Here is a 22,136-nt window from a genome sequence, read left to right on the forward strand (position 1 = left end):
TATTTCTTCTTAAGCCATATTTTTTAAGGCTTGGGAACTTTAAAAATATCGGTATTCATCAATATTTTTGCAGTTGTGAAACTTCACAAATTATAAATAAATTGATTCAAGTTCTGAATTTAAATCATTTCAAATATTTCCGAACCATTATTGAATAAAACTTAGTCAAAAATCATTAAAATTTTTCTCGACCATCTCCAATTTGCCTGAAACTTTACAAGATTTTTTTTATGGGATATCATTCACATATTTGCTAAAATACGGTCATATTGGTTCTTGTATTTTCTTCAGAATGGCGTCTTTGTCATTTTTCAAAAAAAGTAGCACGTAACCGTCTCTTCTGATCGAAATGATGTATGAGATAAAGTCTTTTTGAAAAAAATATACACGACATGAATAGAGAGCTAGAGAGAGCTAGGACAGCTTCCTTAAAAGTTGTCCTAGCTCTCTATTCTAATATCTATATGCAATCTTCACACTGCCGTACTCTAACGGAACTATCAACTCTATGCTTTCATCTACTCCATCTATCGTATAAAAATTACCACTACAGTCTGTTATTTGAAAATAGCATCTTCAAATATGTATTTAGATTAAGTTTTATTCATTAAGACATTAATTGTCAGTTGAATTATTAAATAAACAAATAAACAAATAAACAAATCTCCAATTCATCCTCTGGCGTGGAACTATCAATGTTAGGACATGTTGAAAATTTTATCAAGGGTTGAAGGTGGAATCAAAACAAAATTTAGTAGACTCTGGATTTTTTTTATATTATTTTTCCTAGCCTAACATCCGGTTGGACTGTGACGCACGTAAAAAAGATAGTATCTCCAAAATAAATCAACATCAATAGCACGATTCATATTCCTACTCCATTCCACGTTTTACCACATCCGACTATCCCATCGCATCACTTCATATTACCATTCATTTCCTGTTCATCAGCAAAAAAAAAAATGATCCAATTTCCTGCCGGCTCGGAAAGAAGGACAAAGTGAGAAACCAATTCCCGGCAATCGAAACTCACCTTAATTTCCTATGTCGCTTAACCGATATGATGACGAGCAGGTTGCCGAAAATGGCAGCCACAATGATGAACATCATAATCGACGCCTTCAGCACCAGCAGCACCACGTCGATCCACTCCCCACTGGCGGTGGCTGCTGCGGCTCCACAGCAATCCTCGATGACACCTTCCGTTCCGGTGGTCATGTCCAACGAGCTCGGCCCACTGGTACTGTACCCCTGGAAGATTACGTGATTCCCCGTTGGATCACCCGGTCCACCGGGATCTCCTCGCCCAGGGACGCCACCGTTCGAAGCCACGCTGAATATCGTCGATGAACCGGCCGCCTTAGCCGATGCCAGCACCGAACTGCTACCATTAAAGAACAGTGCACTACCACCATCCGTACCGGATGATCCCGATGTGGCCGATCCGGACAGTGAGAAGGAAGATGAAACTGCTGCCGCTGCTGCTGAGTACATGTATTTCGGAAGGTCATCGTTGGAAGGATTCATCATACAACCCGCGCACAGCAATCGGACGCGGATGTTCACTCACACGGAACCGGTTTGGGTAACAATTGGACTAATTAAGACACACACACACACACACTAACACGTGGATACCTATTTTCTAAATTTTCACAACCGCAACTTTTTCGAATTTGATTCTCTTCTGGAAAACACTTTTCTTGGATTCTTTACATTCAACAGGGACTTGGCCTCTATATGGCTAATGGACACCCACTCGGTGCCACCGGCTGGAACACAGAGAAGCCAAACATTAATTACTTTCCGAGCGCGCTCGAAACTACCCATAGAAATTCTCAAATTTACAACAGGTAGTTTTTCCACTTCTTTCTCCTATTGGTTTCAATTTTGCACGGAAACCCCTTCGAACAATAAACTTCACCATTTCACAGGCTATCCCACCCGGCACCGCCTTCACGTGCCTCACAATTATTTTCAATTACACTCATTACATTTGAACTTTTTAGCTTTCCCAGTTTTTGTGTTTCCTTGTTTGCTTCTCCCTCTCTCTCTCTCTCTCTTTTTCACCACTGATGCTTCAATTTCGATTTAATGGTCATTAATTTTCGTATGAATTCCTGCTTTTTGATAGTCATCATCATCATCGTTGTGGGGGTGGTTGTGGTGGCGGTTGGAATCCCACAGAGCTTGACGACCACCTTGACGGCAATTGATGAAGGTACCGCCGTCAGAAGCCGTCATAAACAGTGGTGTTCGGAGCTTTGGGGAACTTATTCTTCTTCTTCTTCCTTTCTTTCTTCCTATGTTATCTATCAATAGCCACTAGGTACCACGGCCAGGGCTTGTTAACGGCTAACGACCGGAAGACTTCCCGCTGGGCAAAAGGGCGTTGGACTGGAATCGGCTTTGTGTCCTCTTTTCGGACGCAGCATTTGTTGGTGTAGGACGTTTCGGTTGCTGCCTGGCGGTGATTTCCACTTGGGTGCGATCTGCGAATGGATGGAAGGGCGAGAAAAGCAGAACATGAATATGGGTGGGTTTTTTGGGAAATTTAAGCTCATTTAGGCAAAATGTAGGGTGAATGTAGTAAGGCCTGTATCGAAAAGAGGCTGCCAATATTTGACACGCTGTTTCACGACAACGATGCTGTATTTTTGTAGCTTATAAGCTCCATCTTTAATGTTTACGTGTCAAAAATTTAAATTCAGTTTATCCCATTGCATTTTGGAGGTTGCCCTTAACATGCAGAGCATTTCCACACCAAATGGTGAATCGGTTGGACATGACTCTCTTCGATTTGTATTAAACTTGGCACATACATACTGTGATTGCTACCCAAAAAGGCATCTTACATTAAAAATTTCCACTTTTCACGAATAATTTGTCATAAGAGCGTATGTAGATTTATGTTTTAAATCATAACTTAAAAACGATAATTTTTTGTAAAAATTAGTTCTGAGAAAAACTAGTAATCAGCTCGGCTGTCGACAGAAGCAGGCCACTTTCGATGTGTGTCACGTGATCTTCTGTTTACTCAGCAGCAACCATTGTGTGGTCCTCCTCATTTGTCTTCATCAGCTGTTCTTTCGGTCGATGCGTCGTCGATTTTGGACAGCAACCGTTTCGTGATGAGTGTGTGAGTGATGACCACGTTATGCGTCCATTGCTGCAATGGAAGCACTCTGCCCCCCGTTGGTGATACTGCCATACAATGAAACCACTGCAAGTGGATCCCATTTTGATGGAGAAGGCTTATTAGATAGCGGAAGATAAAGTGTTTATTGTGTTGTACGGTTTGTGACTAGCTAAAACATCCAATTTATTATTTTCTTGACTTATATCTTATATACTTTCAAATCTTAAAGTTTTTGCTCCTGCTAAAATAGGCTCATGATATGCTGGTTCGTCTCTTTTAAATTTAATGGGGTTCTCAAAGGGAGACCCGAAATAATATAGTTGGGATAGGGATCTCCCTAAAAAACAGAATGATAGGGGTGGGGATTCCAGAGTGGGGATTAGGGATCCTCCATAATACAAAGTTTGGTGCACAGAGTTTTGGATTGCAGGGTAAAATATGGCATAATTGCTGTTCTGAAAGTTGTAAAGGTTCATAAATAATAAATAAATCCGTTTTTCACTATCGCAATTCAGTTTCTGGTGTCCTTCTTGTGCGTAATTATCCTAATCAAGATTCTAATCGTGCTCCTGGTTGCTGGTAAAGTTTGAGTTATGTGGTTGAGGTGGTTCAAATGTCGAGAAACAACCCGGCGTCTTTAATGAAACAGCTCATGCTCAGCATCTTGATGAAAACAGAAAACAGAAGTAACCATGAGTGACCACCATGATAGGCCTTTTTTTATACAGGGGGGAATCTGCTCACAGACACCTGAGAATGGACTCAGGGTGTGGGGATGGGAGAATTGCACTCCCGACCCACTAAGCCTTACGCTGTGCGCTTGGCCCTTGTCCTCCCCGGTACCGCCCGAAGGCATTACTTCGTGGGAGGGGCCACTATAGCGCTATGGCGCTTCTCTAGCAATACTCTATCGATCTAGTCGGGCAGTAAGCAACTGCTGCTCGGCACGCCACTGTCGTTGTAGTTCCGAAACTATGTGGGTGACCGCAGTCACCACCGCGCTCCAATTCCCGGTGGTACCGCACATCCTAGGGACGATGTTATCCGGACTGGTATCCGCTCCGCATATCGCTAGCATGGTGCTCGATACTGGCTCGAAGCGTGGACAGGCGAACACAACGTGTTCGGCCGGCTCTTCGACGCCAGCACACGCGGGGCAGGTGAGAGTACTTACATGTCCGAACCTATGCAAGTAACTCCTAAAGCAGCCATGACCTGACAAGAAATGTGTCAGGTAGAAGTTTACTTCCCCGTGGCGCCTGTTGACCCAGCTTGATACGGAAGGTATCAAGCGGTAGGTCCACCTCCCCTTTGTGGAGTTTTCCCACTCTGACTGCCATCTCGCAATCGACACCGCTCGCGCGTTGTTGCGCACCCCTCGAACGGTCCTCGCGTCATAGCACACTACGTCCTCTTTAACGATAAGGCCGATTGGCATCATCCCTGCTACGACACAGACGGCCTCCCTCGAGATGGTGCGGTATGCACTGGCCACCCTCAAGCACATTAGCCTGTGTGTACTCTCTAATTTTCGCCTGTGACAGTCATCCAGTAGCGCAGCCCAGCTAGGAGCCTGCGCTTACTGGCATTCACTGCCGAGCTGTTTGACATCATGCGGGATAATGCCCCCACAGCCGTAGACGCTCTCTTGCAGGCGTACTCGACGTGACAGCCGAAGCTGAGCTTATCATCGAGCATAACCCCCAAGAGTTTCAAAGAGCGCACAGACCTAATTGTGCTTCCGCTGACTGTCAACGTCGCATGCTGTACCGACATGCGATTGTTGACTACGACCACTTCCGTCTTGTGATAGGCAAGCTCCAGTTTCCTGGATCTCATCCATTCCTCCACATTTCTCCATCGTCGACAAAACCTACAACTTTCACGCCTACCGGGAATCTTAACCTCAACAATCCATCGTACATGACGTTCCATAACACCGGGCCCAGGATGGAGCCTTGTGGCACTCCTGCGGTAACTCTTACGTATTTTTCACCATCTTCTGTGTCGTACGTCAACACACGATTCTGGAAGTAGCTTTCCAGAATTTTGTACAGCCCTCCGGGAATTTGGAGCTGGTGTAGCGAGCGGGCTATCGCCCCCCAGCACGCACTGTTGAACGCATTCTTCACATCTAAGGTTACCACCGCGCAGTAACGAATGCCCTTTCGTTTCCGGTGGACCACCTCTGCCGTCTGGATGACGTCGCGGATGGCTTCCACCGTGGCTCTGCCCTTACGGAACCCGTACTGGCTGCTTGACACCTTCAGCCGTCTACACCTTCAGTATAAGCCGACAACCTGTTGAGGATGACCCTCTCAAGCAGTTTCCCAGTGGTGTCCAGCAAACAAATGGGCCTGTATTCTGACGGGTCCCCAGGGAGTTTTCCTGGCTTTGGGAGCAGCACCAGCCTCTGCCGCTTCCACGCATCTGGGAAGATGTCTTCGTCCAGACAGGTCTGAAAAACAGAACGGAACATGTCTGGATTTTCCGCAACGGCCGCCCTCAGAGCCACAACCGGGATTCCATCTGGGCCCGGGGCCTTGCCCACCACCAGCGACTTGGCAATATCGCTAAGTTCTCTGTTCGTCACTCTAGACACTTCTCCCTGATCCGCGGCTGGGATCCGCGGCCAGGAGTCTACGTCCTTACGTGGAAACAAGAACCCAACGATCGACGCCAGCATCGTCGGCGATCTCTTCGGGGGTGCCGTCACGCCACGGGTCTTGGCCATGACCACTTTGTAGGCATCACCCCATGGGTTCGTGTTGGCGCTTTGGCATAAGCTGTCAAAGCACGCACGCTTGCGTCTGGTGATCCCCTTATTGAAGAGCGACACGGCGTTCCTCCCGAGATTCAGTCGTACGAGCTCGTTGCATCCTCCTTCTCGCCTGGAGGCAAGACGCCCTGAGGATAGCAATCGACTCACTCCACCAGTACACTGGTCTATGGCCATACCTGGGATAGGCTCTCCTAGGCATGGTTGTATCGCACGCCCTTGTCAGCGATGCTACTAGTTCTTCCCCCGTCGGATCCGGGGTTATCCGCTCCCGCCTCAGTGCTTCGCCGAAGACCTCTTCCTCGAAGAACGACGTCCGCCAGCCTCGAGCGCAGGAAGGATTCCTTCCTGCCACTCGCCTCTCACCTGGCCTCAAACTATAGCGGATCGCCTGATGGTCACTATGGGTGTAACCCTCATCGACCCTACAGTGTAGGTTGCCCTCCAAACACGGGCTGCAGTACGTCACATCAATGACGGATTCTGCACCATTCCTTCTGTAGCTACTGACCGAGCCGGTGTTGGCTAGTACAACATCCAGTTTTGCCATTGCCTCCAGTAGGATGCATCCTCTCTGGTTGGTGTGGTGGCTGCCTCACTCCACCGCCCATGCGTTAAAGTCGCCCGCAATGACCACTGGTCTGAGGCCGACAAGTACCGCAGTGAGTCTGTCCACCATCTGCGAGAACTGCTCGATAGACCACCTGGGCGGAGCATAACAGCTACTTAAATATACTCCATTAACCCTGGCGATCACGAATCCCTCGCTCGGATTGGACACGACTACCTCCTGAACGGGAAAGCTCCCCATTGTGCATATCGCCGCCATCCCCAACGCGTCCGTGACCCAATTCCCGTTGCCGGTTGGGACGCGGTACGGGTTGGAGATGATTGCGACATCCGCTCCCCATTCCGCTGCCGATTGTCATAGCAGTTGCTGGGCAGCCGAACAGTGGTTCAGGTTAAACTGCGCTACCTCGAATATGACTGAGCATTGCTCTTGGCCGGCGCAGCATTGCTCTTGGCCCCTGGGCAGCGTGGGCCACCTGCCATGTGGTTGGTAGCGGATTTCCCTTTCTCCGCGCATATAGTGCACCTCGGCGGCTTTTGGCAACCTTGTGCCTTATGACCCTGCGAGCCGCACCAGCTGCACTGACCGAAGCACCTAAAGCAAGCTGTAACCGGTCGGGGAATACTCATGGGGCAAACCGACCAGCCCACTCGCACCCTCCTTGTGGCTGCCGCCTTTCTGGCATCAGCTTGACGGTAGCCACTTGGGTGGAAAACAGTCCCTTCCTCAAGGTAACCGCTGTTTGCGGTACCTCAATTGGGCACTGCTCCCTGAGCGCCGTGACTATCTCGGTCACCTCCGTCACTTCGTCTAAGTCCTTGACCTGGATGGTGATCGTCGAGCCTAGCGACTTCACCTGCACCCCATTACCAACGACCTCCTTTGCCAGTTTCTGGTAGGTCGATCTCTGGTATTTAGTGCCACGCTTGAGCACCAGGAGCATCTCGCCAGTACGAGTGCGCCTGATGCTCCTCACGTTGCTGCTCATCTCCGCATGACGCTCGTCCGTTCTCATCTTCTTCAAGATTTCCGCGTATTTCGATGCTTCCGTGTTAAAGATGAGAGCCTCGCCCTTCGTCTTGTTCCTGTTCCGGGCAGTGCTGCTCTTGGGGGCAACTGATTTTCCATTCACTATTTCAGCCCTCTTCTGCGGATCGTCCACTGTTGCAGTGGACTGATGGGCCACCGCCACGCACTCCACCTGAGCAGAGACTTTCCGTCTCTTAGGGCGTGAAGCGCCCTTTACTGGCGAGGGTGAGGGCCGATCGCGCTTCTGTCCCTGCGTAACGGCAAAGTGGAGGGCCTCACTGGTCATCGTGTTGTTGCACGCGAAGTTGAAGGCGTCCGTCTGGGTAGACTTCGGTTCCTTATGTTCCGCCCTATCGGTGACCTCTAGTCGCTTCCTAAGCAGCTGGTGGTCGTCCTGGGCCTCGGTCACAGTTGCGCGGAGCTGTCGTAGGGCTTGCTTTAGGTCCATCGCGATGTTGTTCCGCGTGCTCGTGAACACAATGATGGCGTCGAGCTGTCCCGCGATTGCCAGCAACCTAGAGAGGAGCCCAAAGCTATTCATGGCTCTGACAAGCCCGGGCCCGTCCACCGGTTGCTCCTCCGGCTGTCCACCGATCTCGTCCGTTGTCTCTGCGTCTCGTGGAGATTGCGGCCGCTTGGTGTCCTTGTTCGGATCACTGTGTGGGGGAGATCTGGTAGACCACCCTTCGCGAATGGATTCGCGGTCACCTCCTTGGCGACTTGTTCTCTGGGGGTTTGGGTTTTGGAGCTTTTTTTTCATCCCGACTATTGGGTCTCCCTTAGACCGCTATCCTAACCGTGCAACTGGAATAGTCGCTGATTGATCCCCATGGGTGCCTATGCAAGCAGTGAGGTCCATGGCAAGGGTTAACATAGGCCTTCATGGGGCGTTATGTTTAGAGCCGGATCGCGTAAGACGGGAATAACTCAACCGAACCTATTCCCACCGCAGTCTTCCAACTGGGTGGCACGGAAGGAATGTATTCTAAGGTCTGCCAGGGTTTTATGGGACGGAGACGGACCAGGCATTAGCTCAAACGTCGTTTCGGTCGGTTCCACCCGACTGTACTAAGAGGATGAAATACCTTGGCCGCCAGCCCGTAGCGTGGTTTGTGTGAAGTTTCCGCTCGGTTTTCTACATACGGCCAGTGTGTCAGTAGTAAACATACTTGCGATCTTACTGACATCGATCGCAAGGCGCCGTCTGGCGCATCCCCTCGTTTGTTGTTCGATTAGCCGACTGGATCAGTACCGCAGCACTGGTGGTCCATCGTTTCCAGAGTGCGCCGCGAGGAGGCGAACAACTCCACACCCCAAGCGATGATAGGCCTGGTTAGATCTAAATACATTGTAGTTCAAAATAGAAGCATTGCACAGTCAACCCTTCATATCTCTATATTGAAGGGACCATCGAGATATGGAGCGATCGAGATATGGAACAAGAATAACCTACTAGACCAATTGAAGGGACCGAGATGAAAATTTACATTGCGTTGCGTTGCGTTGCGTTGCGTTGCGTGTGTAACGGAGTAATTTTGATTGCCTGATTGATTAAGGAAAAATATTTAGGAGTGGATAGTTCTCCAGTTAAAGTTCAGAACAGGAAAAGCATGACATTTACCATTGTCGGCCCATCTTCTCCGTTAAGGGGAAAGAAAGGATATTGTTGATGTAGCATTTACTCAACGGAAGGCCAGTGACTCACTAACGCCCCATTAGATGCTACGAAGTTGGATAGTTGGGCAGCATTCTCTTAAGCAGGCGATGCGACCATAGTAATTGTTTTGTTCTCGAGGAGCTTGGGAGTAAACCCACGATCCTCTACTTAGTACATGTACAGTTGGGCTACAAAATGGTGAGTTGACAACCTGGAAGGAGCGGAATACCTAGCTCTGGGCCTCATAAGTTCCTACGTCACACCTCCCCGAGTTATATGATAACAAGAGACTACCAGCTTAAACATGGACACAGCCGGGTGGCGTATCCTGGGCAATGTTGCCAGTCCGGCAATAGCAAAGTGAAGAGGTGCAACGCGAACACTGGCGTGGTAACCATAGTACGGTGATAGAGGAAAATCCTTCACGAAACCCAAGCGTCTGTTCACCATGGAGGTGCGGCTCAAAACGGCGTCTGTTCTCCATGTTAGAAGCGGATGATCACCGTCCTAGTGCCAGCGTGGGATTCTAAACAGAGCTGTGCACGATGGTCCTTCCGGCGAGACAGGGGCAGGCCCAACAAGCCGCCTTGGAAAAAACATAAAGTTGCAAATACTGAAGAAAGAAATACGGATCGGAACAATCGACACAGACCTACGCGACGAAATAAGGACTACGATTGGGAACTCGGAACATGGAACTTCAAATCGTTCGGCTTCCCGGGCTGCGATAGGTTAATCTATGACGAACTTTAACCAAGCAACTTCGAAGTCGTAGCACTGCAGGAACTTTGCTGGACAGGACAAAAGGTATGGAAAAGCGGGCATTGAGCGGCTACGTTCTACCAGAGCTGTGGCACCACCAACGAGCTGGAAACCGGCTTTGGTTGGCAGCCGATCAACGCGAGGATGTGCAAGTTGAGGATTGAGGGCCGTTTCTTCAACTTCAGCATCATCAACGTGCACTGCCGACATGAAGGGAGACTCGAAGACGAGAAAGAAGCGTTCTATGCGCAGCTGGAGCAGGTGTACGACGGCTGTTCACAACGGGACGTCAACATCGTCATCGGCGAGATGAACGCTCAGGTAGGACGGGAGGCAATGTATAGACCGGCAATTGGGCCAAACAGCCTGCATGCCGTATCGAACGACAACGGCCAACGATGCGTGAACTTTGCAGCCTCTCGAGGAATGGTAGTTCGAAGTACCTTTTTCCCCCACAAGGATATCCACAAACCCACCTGGAGATCACCTGACCAACACACAGAAAACCAAATCGATCACGTTCTAATCGACGGGAAATTCTTCTCCGACATTATCAACGTCCGCACGTACCGCAGTGCGATCATAGATTCGGACCACTACCTTGTTGCAGTATGCATGCGCTCAAAACTCTCGACGATTCATAACACCCGTCGAAGTCAAACGCCGCGACCCAGCATTAAGCAAATACGGGACGCCGGAGCTGCCTAGGACTACGCGCAGCAGCTGGAAGTTGCACTACCCACGGAAGAGCAGCCTGGCGCAGCTTCTCTTGAAGATAGCTGGAGGAACATCCGTTCCGCAATAGGTAGTACTGCTACAGCGGCACTAGGTACTGCGATCCCGGACCGAAGAAATGACTGGTTTGACGGCGAATGCAAACTGTTAGTAGAGGAGGAGAATGTAGCATGGACGAGAATGCTGCAACACCGCACAAGATTTAATGTGGAGCGATACAGACAAGCGCGGAACAGACAAAACTCGGTTTTCCAAAGGAAGAAGCGTCAGCAAGAAGACCGAGATCGCGAGGCGACGGACAACCTGTACCGCGAAAACGACACACGGAAGTTCTACGAGAAGCTAAATAGTTCGCGCAAAGGCTACGTGCCGCAAGCCGATATGTGCAAGGACTTGGACGGTAACCTTCTCACGAACAAGTGTGAGGTGACTGAAAGGTGGAAGCAGTACTATGACGAGCACCTCAACGGTGATGCAGCAGAAAACGAAGGTGGTACGGCAACAGACCTTGGAGCACGCGCAGAAGACGACAGGCTACCGGTCCCTGATCTTCAAGAAGTTGATGAGGAGATCGGTCGCCTGAATAACAACAAAGCAACTGCGGTGGTGAAGCACTGGCTAGAGCGCTGCACTGGGTAATTGTCCAGATTTTGGAGGAGAAGATACTACCGGAGGAGTGGATGGAAGGTGTCGTATGCCCAATCTACAAAAAGGGGGACAAGTTGGATTGCTGCAACTATCGCGCGATCATACTGCTGAGCGCCGCGTACAAGGTACTCTCCCAAATTCTATGCCGCCGCCTGTCACCATTTGCAAAAGAGTTCGTGGGGCAAGTTCGTGGGGCGGGATTTATGGGTGCCCGCGCTACCACGGACCAAATTTTCGCGATTCTGCAGGTTCTGCAGAAATGCCGCGAATACAACGTGCCCACACATCATTTGTTCATCGATTTCAAATCCGCATACGACACAATCGATCGAGATCAGCTATGGCAGATTATGCACAAGTACGGATTTTCGGATACACTGCCGCGAATGGTCAAGGCGACAATGGATCGAATGATGTGCGTTGTTCGAGTATCGGGGACACTCTCGAGTCCCTTTGAATCTCGAAGGGGGTTACGGCAAGGTCATGGACTTTCGTGTCTGCTATTCAACATCGCGTTAGAAGGTGTGATCAGAAAAGCTGGGATAGACACGAGTGGCACGATCTTCAGGAAGTCCATCCAGTTTCTTGGCTTCGTCGATGACATCGGCATCATGGCACGGAACTTTGGGACGATGGCTGAAGGCTGAAGCTAGACGGATTGAACTTGCCATCAACGCATCAAAGACAAAATACATGAAAGGAAGAGGTTCTAAGGAAGACAATGTTACCTTCCCACCCTGAGTTCAGATTGACGATGACGAAATCGAGGTGGTCGATGAGTTCGTGTATTTGGGCTCACTGGTGACCGCCGAAAATGATACCAGCAGAGAAATTCAAAGACGCATTATGGCAGGGAACCGCGCCTACTCTGGACTCCGGAGGACGCTCCGGTCGAATAAAATTCGCCGCCGCACAAAGTTGACTGTCTACAAGACGCTGATTAGACCGGTGGTCCTCTACGGCCACGAGACCTGGACTATGCTCGTGGAGGATCGTGTTTTCGAACGGAAGGTGTTGCGTACCATCTACGGTAGAGTGCAGATGGATGACGGAACGTGGAGGAGGCGAATGAACCACGAATTGCACCAGCTGCTGGGAGAACGATCCATCGTGCGCATTGCAAAAATTGGGCGACTACGGTGGGCTGGGCACGTCGTAAGAATGACGCACGACGACCCAGTGAAAGTTCTAGAAAGCGACCCAACAGGAACAAGAAGAAGAGGCGCGCAGCGGGCAAGGTGGATCGACCAAGTAGAAGGCGACTTGCGGACACTTCGCAGACTACAAGGCTGGCGAAGTGTGGCCATGGATCGAGTAGAGTGGAGACGACTTCTTCGGACAGCAGAGGACAACAAGGCCTTAGTCTGATTGGTAAGGTAAGGTACAGTATCTGGCACACAGAAAATCCACAGTTTTGTACCTATAACTGGTGATAAAGTAGCGGCAAAAAGGTATTCTAATTCAGAAGATGAGCCAAAAATATTTAACTTGATTGGAAAAAGGAAAAAATAGCATATATAAAAATATGTTTATAATAATTGCAAATATATAAATAAATGATATATAAAAAAATCTTGACAACAGCATAACGGAATGATATTGTTTTGACATGGTCTACATGTCCAGAAAGTTTTGATGAACTCTGAGAGGGTGCTGCCAATTCCAAATACGATTTGGCGAGAAATACATCATGAGCCCTTTTCATATAAAATTCTCGATTAATCAAAGTTAACATAAGTGCTGAAGAAAGTTTCATTGAAATCTGAGAGGTTGCTGCCAGATCCGAATAAGATTTGGCACGAAATGCGTCAATACTAGTTTCAAAAAACAAAGTTAAAACCAATCAAAGTAATTACTCACTCGAACTACAAGCTGAATTGATCCAACCATTCTGCATTTGCTGTCAGAAATCGTTCATTCATTCGTTTTGCATTGTTCCAGCGGCGTAGGTATTCGCGATACAAAGCGCCTATTATAACATCAATTATTCTCACATGCCTCGTTATCTATTCGCGAATTAATCTGAATTTCTCCTCGGAACTACACAGAACGTGTAAACCACCTAGTATGTCTGTTCTTTTTAAGAAAATTTCTATAACAATGAGGGCTTAACTATTGTGTTAAACATACTGATACTATTAGTATAAACCAGGCTGAGTAAACTTTCCGTCGATTTTCCGAATATCCGAGAAGTTTTTTTCCTGGAAAAGCCACACACACACACACACGCACACACACACATACATACAAATACAGATATTGTTAATGATACATTGTATATGACACTCGACCTTGCGCGTCTCGGGTAAAAAAACCGTTTTTCAAGCGGTTTCAAGTAAGGTGATGAAGGGGCGTCCATAAAGTACGTCACGCCCTAAGGAGGGGAGGGGGACATGAGGAATCTTTGACAAACAATGTATTAAGTCTAGGCAAAATGCATTGAAAGAGGAGAGAGGAGGGCTGATTTTCCCTCAATATAGCGTGACGTACTCTATGGATCGCTACTTAAAGTAAAAACATCAAAAACGGACACAGCGTCCAAAAATCACTAAAATATGAAATTTCCATCAATTTCAGACAACTTTTGGATTTTTGTCCGAGATTTGTATGGACGGTGTCCACTGTGCGTGGGTGCCGATGATCTTCACAACGACGGTGAGGAGGAAGACGTTCTCATTAGGATGCTGCAGAGCTGTACTGACTTCAACAGGCGGATTCTCGGTGGCAGCAACTATAGATTGTGTGGACGATTCAATTACAGATGATGCAGGAGAAGGTGAACTCGCAACTACTGCGGCTGGACTAGAAGGACACACCATCGTTGCTAGTTCTTCGGGAACCATCGGACTGGCCAAGATGGAGAAGAGTGTGGTGACGTCGGTTGCATTTTCGGCAGTTGAAACTCGAAGGGCAATTACGAGCAAAGTGATCACCCCTCAGACAGTTGTGACACAGGCGTTTTGAGCTCACAAGCTGCTGGCGTTCACTCGGTGGAAGTCGATTGAATTGTGACTGGCTGCATACGATGCATTTTTCCCCTGAACTCGTAGTCGATGCATAAGAAGCAAGGCGAAGTTGAGAATGGATATGGCTTTTTCTCGGCAGATGAGAATGACCACTGAAACTTGAAGCAGATTCGGCTGTGGGCCCAAGTAACAAATCTAGAGCTGCTTGGCTATATTCAAAATTTATAAAGGTTTTATTGCAGCTGCAACCATTACCTACAGCTTTATCACGGTCATATACAATGCAAGTCATGAAACATTCTTATAGCTATCTACAAAACCCCTATAAAGCTAATTAAAAAACCAACTGATGCTTATGCTATTTTCACTTATGAAAGGTTTTATGATTGCTTTGAAGTATTCAATAAAGTTGCCCTTATAAAACCAAAAAATAAATCCTTTCGTTGCTTTATAAGTAAGCGCAATAAAACTAGTTGGCCATGAAACAGTTATTTTAAAACAATTATAAGCATTCAGTTGCAACTTGTCAGAAATGTAAATAGGTGGTTTATTTTTACAACATAGAAAAAAATGAAACCTTTCCGGTACTTCCAAGCGGAGCGCAAAGAAAATCAACAAAATTGTTAGCATGAGCATGAAAACATTTCGTGTATACGTATACGCGACGTAGTGTGCGTAATAAAAACGTTAGCAATCTCCATGATTCTTCCGTTCTCGCTCGCATATACATGGGGTGACACGGTCGAATCTTGGTCCAAATACATGGAATGGTGACAGTCCTAGGGCAAAAAGGTTTAAATCACGCATAACTTTTCATACAGGTTAATGTACCATTCAAAACTTTTCTAAATGTTTGTAAAATTCATCGGTTGCACCCGTAGAATAGGAATATACATTTGCCCTCAAATAAAAAAATGAATTCAAGCTGAAAATTGCATTAGGTCCTAAGTAATATTGACAGATTCACTTCGTCAACTTTCTCTTTGCATCCCCACGGTCATGTAAAGACATTCCCAGGTATATTCAGCACATAAATCGATAAAAGAAGCTTTTATCTAGCATCCAATACGACAAACACATCAAGAAACGGTTCTGTGAATAAGTAATTAACGAAAGAGAAAGTCGACGAAGAGAATCGATCAATGTTACTTAGGACCTAATGCAAAGTTCAGCTTGAATTGCTCTTGTAAAAAAAATAGTTCTCGTAATAAAATCATGTATTATGTTCTGCTTTCATCCCATGCACACTGGGCCAGGAATGCAACCTAGTGGAGCAAAATTAATAACTCCGAAGCGAAGCATTTCCGCGACTTGGTGTCTTCGGCAAAATTTCTCGTCATAATAAGGACCATCTATTGACATAAACAAATAGTTAAAAACTCTTCCGCAAAGATGGTGTTACAATCTAACTTCTTTCCCTGACGTTTTGGAAACTTAATGTCTTCGGCAAAGTTGTTTATCTTGACAAAATGAACAGCTCTTCCAAAGACGTAAAATTTCCACAGTCTACTGGTTCCAGATATGGAGTTAAAGAAAAAAATGTCGAAAATATGGTTTTTTTTCTGTTTCGGTTTTTTGCATACAGCTTTATAATGTTATATTTTTCTCTTATGCAAATATATTAAATAAATAGCTTTTGTGAAGAAACATACTGGATTAAGCTTCAAATTTCAAAGATATTGTTGAAAAAACGAGAAAAAAACACAATTTTTGAACATTAATATCTTCTAAAGCGCAAAAAATCGCAACCTGACATTTTCAGCAAAAATTAAGCAATACTCGATAAACAAAATATCAAAATTTTAGAGAGGTAACATTATTTTTTCTATAACTTTTTTAATGAATTGAAATGGCGTTTTGAAGACTTGACGACTTTGGCAAAATTGTTTATCTTGATAAAATAAACAACTCTTCTTAAGACGTTAAAACTTCACAGCCTACTGTTTTCGAGGTATATTCATTTAAACAATATATTTAAAATTAAAACACTTATTTTCACATTTTTTCTGTTATTTCACATAACTCGAAAACAGTAGGCTGTGAAGTTTTAACGTATTAAGAAAAGTTGTTTATTTTATCAAGATAATTAACTTTGACAAAGTCGTGAAGTCTTCGAAACACAAATTCAATGCATTTAAAAAAGTTCTAGAAAAAAATCATGTTCCACTAAAATGAAGAAATTTAAAAAAAAAACACCAAAATATACCTCTCTCAAATTTTGATATTTTGTTTATCGAGTATTGCTTAATTTTTGCTGAAAATGTCAAAATTGTGTTTTTTTCTCGTTTTTTCAACAATGTCTTTGAAATTAGAGGCTTAATCCAGTATGTTTCTTCACAAAATCTATTTATTTAATGTATTTGCATAAGAGAAAAATATAACATTATAAAGCTGTAAGCAAAAAAACCGAAACAGAAAAAAAACCCATATTTTCGACATTTTTTTCTTTAACTCCATATAACTTGGAACCAGTAGACAGTGGAAATTTAACGTCTTTGAAAGAGCTGTTCATTTTGTCAAGGTAAACAACTTTGCCCAAGATATCAAATCTCCAATACGTCAGAGAAAGAAGTTAGATTGTGGCAACCTCTTTGCGGAAGAGTTTTGAACTATTTGTTTATGTCAATAGATGGTCCTTTTTATGATGAAAAATTTTGCCGAAGACACCAAGTCACGACAATGCTTCGTTTCGGAGTTATTAATTTTGCTCCGCTAGGTTGCATTCCTGACCCAGTGTGCAATGTAAGCATTAGACATTTTAAAAAATTGCGCTTGGTGTTTTTCTTGCCTGCTGTCCTCTGTCGCCATATTGTTATTATGAAAATGCCATTAGCCTTGGAATAAAATCCAAGAAATTTCAATAAAATAATGGCTAAATAAGAGATCCGAAATGATTTCCAGTGTGCATTGGTATGAAGTTATGTATTGAGATCTATTTTCTGTAAAATTAAGGTGATTCCATCAAATTCATTTGATTTCTGAAACAATCTTTTTTGTTAACTTGAATTATTTTGGAGGCGCATTTATTTAACGCTCATATTATCCCAATATACACGATAAAATTTCAAGCGCATATGTTTTGGAACTTCAAAAAAGTCGTATATTTTCTCTAAGATTTTCACTAATGTCGCCATGAAACAAAATTGATTGCATGGTGATCTTGACACCAACACTCAAACCTATTTTTACCGCTAAAGATTTCCATTTGGAAAAAAAGTTTCAGCAGAACAGAACAACAACAAGCTAATTTATGGCGGTTGCTTTGAAGCCAATACAAATTAAATTGGCTTTATAACTGATTTTCACAAAAGCGTAATAAAACTGCTTGGATACAATATTACTCTTATAGAGGCTATGAGAACCTTTTGTAGAGTATGAGGCTTCCTGACAAAAGGCTTTAAGACAGCTTTATTGTGATTCTCAAACATGCTTTATAAACCTTATCAAGAGTGGTCCACTAAGCTGTAAGACGATCTTATAGCGGTTATCAAAAGGTTGTGCTGGAGCTATTAATTTTATTGGCGGTTTTATGAAATTGATCTCAATATCCACTAATAGAGTGCAATAAAACAAGAAATGCTACTTGGGGGGTGATTCACAGAGATAGATTCCAGCACTCGCGTTCTCCGTTGCAGGAAATCGATGAGGCAAGCATAATCCGGGTTCGCTACCTTTGACGCGGGGGCGACCCCGGCATAGTGGTTAACATCCATACCTCTCATGCCAAAGTCACGAGTTCAAATCTCACCCCGGACAAGTCACGAATGTCCCAAGAGTGTTAAAGTGACTATAATAAAAAAAAAACCTTTGACGCATGGTCCTTCCACGCCTTCGCCTTCGTCGTGCAGCCTTGTACACAGCAGATGCTCCAGAATAGCGCTCCACGTATCGGTTGGCTCTCCCAGTTGACGCAAAGTCTTCGTATGCCGCTCGAACTCGTCCACCAATCCATGTAGCGCCGTCGCGGACTCCTTCTTCATGCGCGAGATGTCGAAGAGTGCTTGCAGATGTCGCTTCTTCAACAAGTAATCGTTTGAGTACCGGTTCTCCAGAGTCTGCCAAGCCAAAGCGTAATTAGCGGAGCTGATGCCAATCGACTCGATCAATTGAGCAGCTTCACCCTTGACAGCTGCCCGTAGATAATGAAACTTTTGGATGACCGGCAAATCTGGATTTGAGTGGATGAGTGCCAAAAACGTATCGTGGAATGCAAGCTATTGCATATAATCCCCGTCAAACTCGGGTAAAGAAATCGTTGGCAACTTGATCCCAGAGAGAGTGGAAGAAACTTGAGGGGGTTGAGGGCTACGTTCTTGAATAATGGGAGGCGGAGGCAGTTTTGAAAGGAGACTGGCTTTTATTTGGAACAGCCGAGGTTCAAAACCCGCACGAACAGAAGCATGCTCTGCCCTACCTTCATCCGTCGTCTCGTTGACCTCAAGCTGCGCCTGAACCGCTTCCAGGTTGTTCCACACGCTGTCCAGGTACTCGAGCCGTAATGGCACCTGTTCTTGGTCTCGCTGAGCATCAAAAGCGGCGACGAAAGCTTCTGCCCGACCCAACGAAGAAAGCAGCGTCTCACGTCGTGCTAGCAGCTGGGCTGTCGTCTGGGTTTCCACCATCCTGTTCAGTGGATCGATGTCTCAGGAACACACACACTCGGCGAACACGGAAACACGGAGGGTACGATAGAAAACTTGGACAGGTACGCACCTTGTCCAAGGCAGGTACGGTGCCTTGTATTTAAATTCTGCCAACAGGAACACGTTACGGTCGGGTTCGATGACCTCTAGTACCAGCAAATCGTAAAAGTAGCACAGCGCGTATTGCCACGGCGTGGATGGCCACAGGCAGAAATTGCCGTTCACAATAATTGTCACAGCAGATGATGCCACGACGGGATAGCAGCAGAATACAGCACTACACAATGGTTACGGACGCCACGGTGTACAATGGTCCAATTGTGCTCGTGATTTGGTACAACAAGTGGTGCTTTGTGTCAGCAACACTGCCACAATAGCCAACTGGAAGAAAGCAGCAAGCAGGATGAATGCCTTTTTTGTGCTGGTTCAGAAGATGGCGGTGCCCAGCAGCACACTCAGCACGTGGTCCGGACGGAATCCTGGTCACGGCACCAAAATTATGTTGGCGCGCTTACCCTACGTTGTGTTGAAGTTTTTTTCTCGTCGCACCAAGGGCTCATCAGTGGGCAGCAGCACAAAATAAATTGCACGGCAGTAGAACCGTACATCAACGGCAGCAGCAACAATTCAGCATCCGAACAGCAAAGTACCCAAGCAACATTTTAAGTTTTTTGAAATACTACAAAGCAACTATAAAACAACATTCATAAAACCCTGGTCAAGGCTATTTTGACATTAATGCATCCAAGGTTGCAAAGACTCATTTCAGCTAAAACAATGTTTTTCTAAATTATGAAATAATTAGATGCCATGATCAAATTTTGAATTGGTAGGATACAAGAAGAGGTTGCAAAGAATGTGTTTGACATATTAAACCTGTTTATTTCACTTCATGAGAGTCACAATCAGCGATTTTTCACAAACTCACTCACTCACTCACTCACTCACTCAGCGATCAGCAAATCGCTGATTGTGACTCATAGAAAGCAAAATTTACAGATTTTACGTTTCCAACGCATACTTTGTAACCTCTTCTTGTAAGTTACAAGTAAAACATGCCATCATACCATCTTTTGGTTTTATTATTCCGAAAAACATTATTTTAGCTGAAATGAGTCTTTGCAACCTTGAATGCATCCACCAAAACCTCATTAAGACTAGAATATGTCTAGTTGGCCCACCCTGGAGAAGGTTCTGAAAGGTGTATTCTCGAAGCTTTTCAAGATTGATTTACTGCAAAAGGTTGTATGACGAACGCATTGAGAACCATTTGAAAGCTACAATAAAAGCTATTTAGCAACAATAAAAACCCTTTGCGAGCCATTGCCCCTAGCCGCATGCTGAATCCACTAGGAAAGCATCAATCAAGATAGAAAAGGATTTATGAATCCGATATTATCAAAATAATTAAAATAGAAACTGATGGTATAAAAATCTTGTTGAATATCCAAATTTATTACAATAGTTCTCATTAAGTGGCCTAGTTTTAAGTGCCATATTAAATTTTATGTGAAATGTACGTGAAAACATCGAAAGCATTAAGTCCACCCTCGTAAAACGTCGATTTGACCAATTATTTAACATTGAAAAAAAAATATATTATTTAGATCGAGCTTGGCCGAGATTTTCTTTTTATTATTTTCGCACTTAAATGTTTGCTCATTGCTAAATTTACCAAAATATAGTTGTATCTAAGGAAATATTATTCAAAATCGAAGATTGTAAAAAACAAGCAAACTAATTGTAACATGGCGGTGGCATAAAAGTTGATTTTCATGGGTCATTTGTGAAAAAGTTGTTTTGCTTTCAAGAATTCCTCAACAAATCAATATGGTTTTAAAATGGCTTTTATGAAGAAAACTTGCAGGCGGAATTGTATTTATCTAGAGCCATTTTTAATGGATCCTAACCTGTTCAGATTTATGGCAGCATTTATGGAGGCAAAGTTGCCTGCAAAAAGTTAAGCGTCAAAGTTTGTTTATCTTTCGATAGTTGCGCTGGGAGATCCAGGATTCTTCAAGGCGGTTTTCTCCCGATGGATTGGGAGCAGTTACTCAGATAGTTTGCGATACTGTTTTACAACATTTCGCATTTCGAACAGCTGGAAGCGCAATCGTTCCCGAAAAAGATCCCCTTCTTCCGGATGGTTACAGAAGTGCACCATCCAATGATGCAGAGATGTACGGTTGAATGAAATTTTCGAAGAGCCTTTCGCCGCTTTGGATCGGAAAGCAGCTAATCTCCGCTAACTAACAGTTTCAGTGGTTTGCTGTCGGTTGTTATTTCGATTGTGATCGCAAGATCTGGAGAAGGCTGGTATGTTTTTCAACTTTATACAATGTTTTATGAGTTCGAGGGCCCCGCTCACTTTACTCTTCTCCGACAGATGGTCAGTCGTTGGTGCTGTGCTGGTTCTTCTAAAGAAGTAAATTTATCTGAAATTGACTTTATTTTTTCATCCTACTTCGTCTATCCTTCGAGATTTCCTTGTCATAAATTTGGCATTTATTAACTATGAGGAACCATCTTTTAAGCTCAATTTGTAAACAAAGTATTTGGGAGTTAATGATGCTTTTTAAAAAAGCTAAAAAGCAACAATAAATGCTTTTTTCTCTAATGCAAAACCTAATTGTTTTATGGTTGCTTTTATAATGATAGAACACGTTTATAAAGTATTTTATCATGACATTAATAAACAATTGCTAATGACGTTTATGCTTGAATTACAGAACAGTTTTAAGGAAGGATTGATAACTGTTTTAAATTTATTTTTAAAACAAAACAGTTTTTGACTTTCTTGCCAGACTATAAAAGGTTTTTAAAACAGCAAAAAGCTGAATTACTAAGCAGGAATGTTTTACACTTTAAAATGCTATATTTAAACTAAATGGATTGTTCATTGCCGTTATAAAACCATCATAAATCTGAGTGGATGCTAAATGGTTTCTGAATTGTTACTTGGGTAGCACTCAGTCCAAGAGCAAACAGTGATATTGGCAGAAACGGAGGTCGTTCTTTGAAATAATTCACTTTGCGTTTGACTTCTACAAAAAAATAAATTTTCACTCTCAGTTTTAGCAAACTATATTTCCTCGACTGTTCTTCACGCAAGCTGATACAAAGGCATACTGATGGTTAATGACGACGACGATGACGACGTCTCGGTCGGGTGCGTTGGCTCTTTTTTTTTTGGCTCATTTGCAAACA

At 44.8% G+C, this 22,136-nt stretch overlaps 1 protein-coding gene across 3 annotated transcripts in view; it reads right to left on the reverse strand.

Moving 5' to 3' along the window:
* Octbeta2R (Octopamine beta2 receptor) overlaps positions 1–22,136 on the reverse strand; it is a 414,326-nt gene that overhangs the window by 23,665 nt on the left and 368,525 nt on the right. For 2 of the 3 annotated variants that reach the window (XM_065236331.1, XM_065236332.1), the window contains one exon: positions 1,034–2,492. In XM_065236331.1, the coding sequence (XP_065092403.1) occupies positions 1,034–1,530 (497 nt within the window). In that variant the 5' untranslated portion in view covers positions 1,531–2,492. The remainder of the gene's footprint in view (positions 1–1,033; positions 2,493–22,136) is intronic. The other variant, XM_065236333.1, reaches the window with a different exon arrangement.

This window comes from Ochlerotatus camptorhynchus, unplaced genomic scaffold, assembly GCF_037179485.1.
Source record: "Ochlerotatus camptorhynchus isolate MF236.1 unplaced genomic scaffold, CSIRO-AGI_Acam_v1.1 ptg000547l, whole genome shotgun sequence".
NCBI classification, from domain to species: Eukaryota; Metazoa; Arthropoda; class Insecta; order Diptera; family Culicidae; genus Ochlerotatus; species Ochlerotatus camptorhynchus.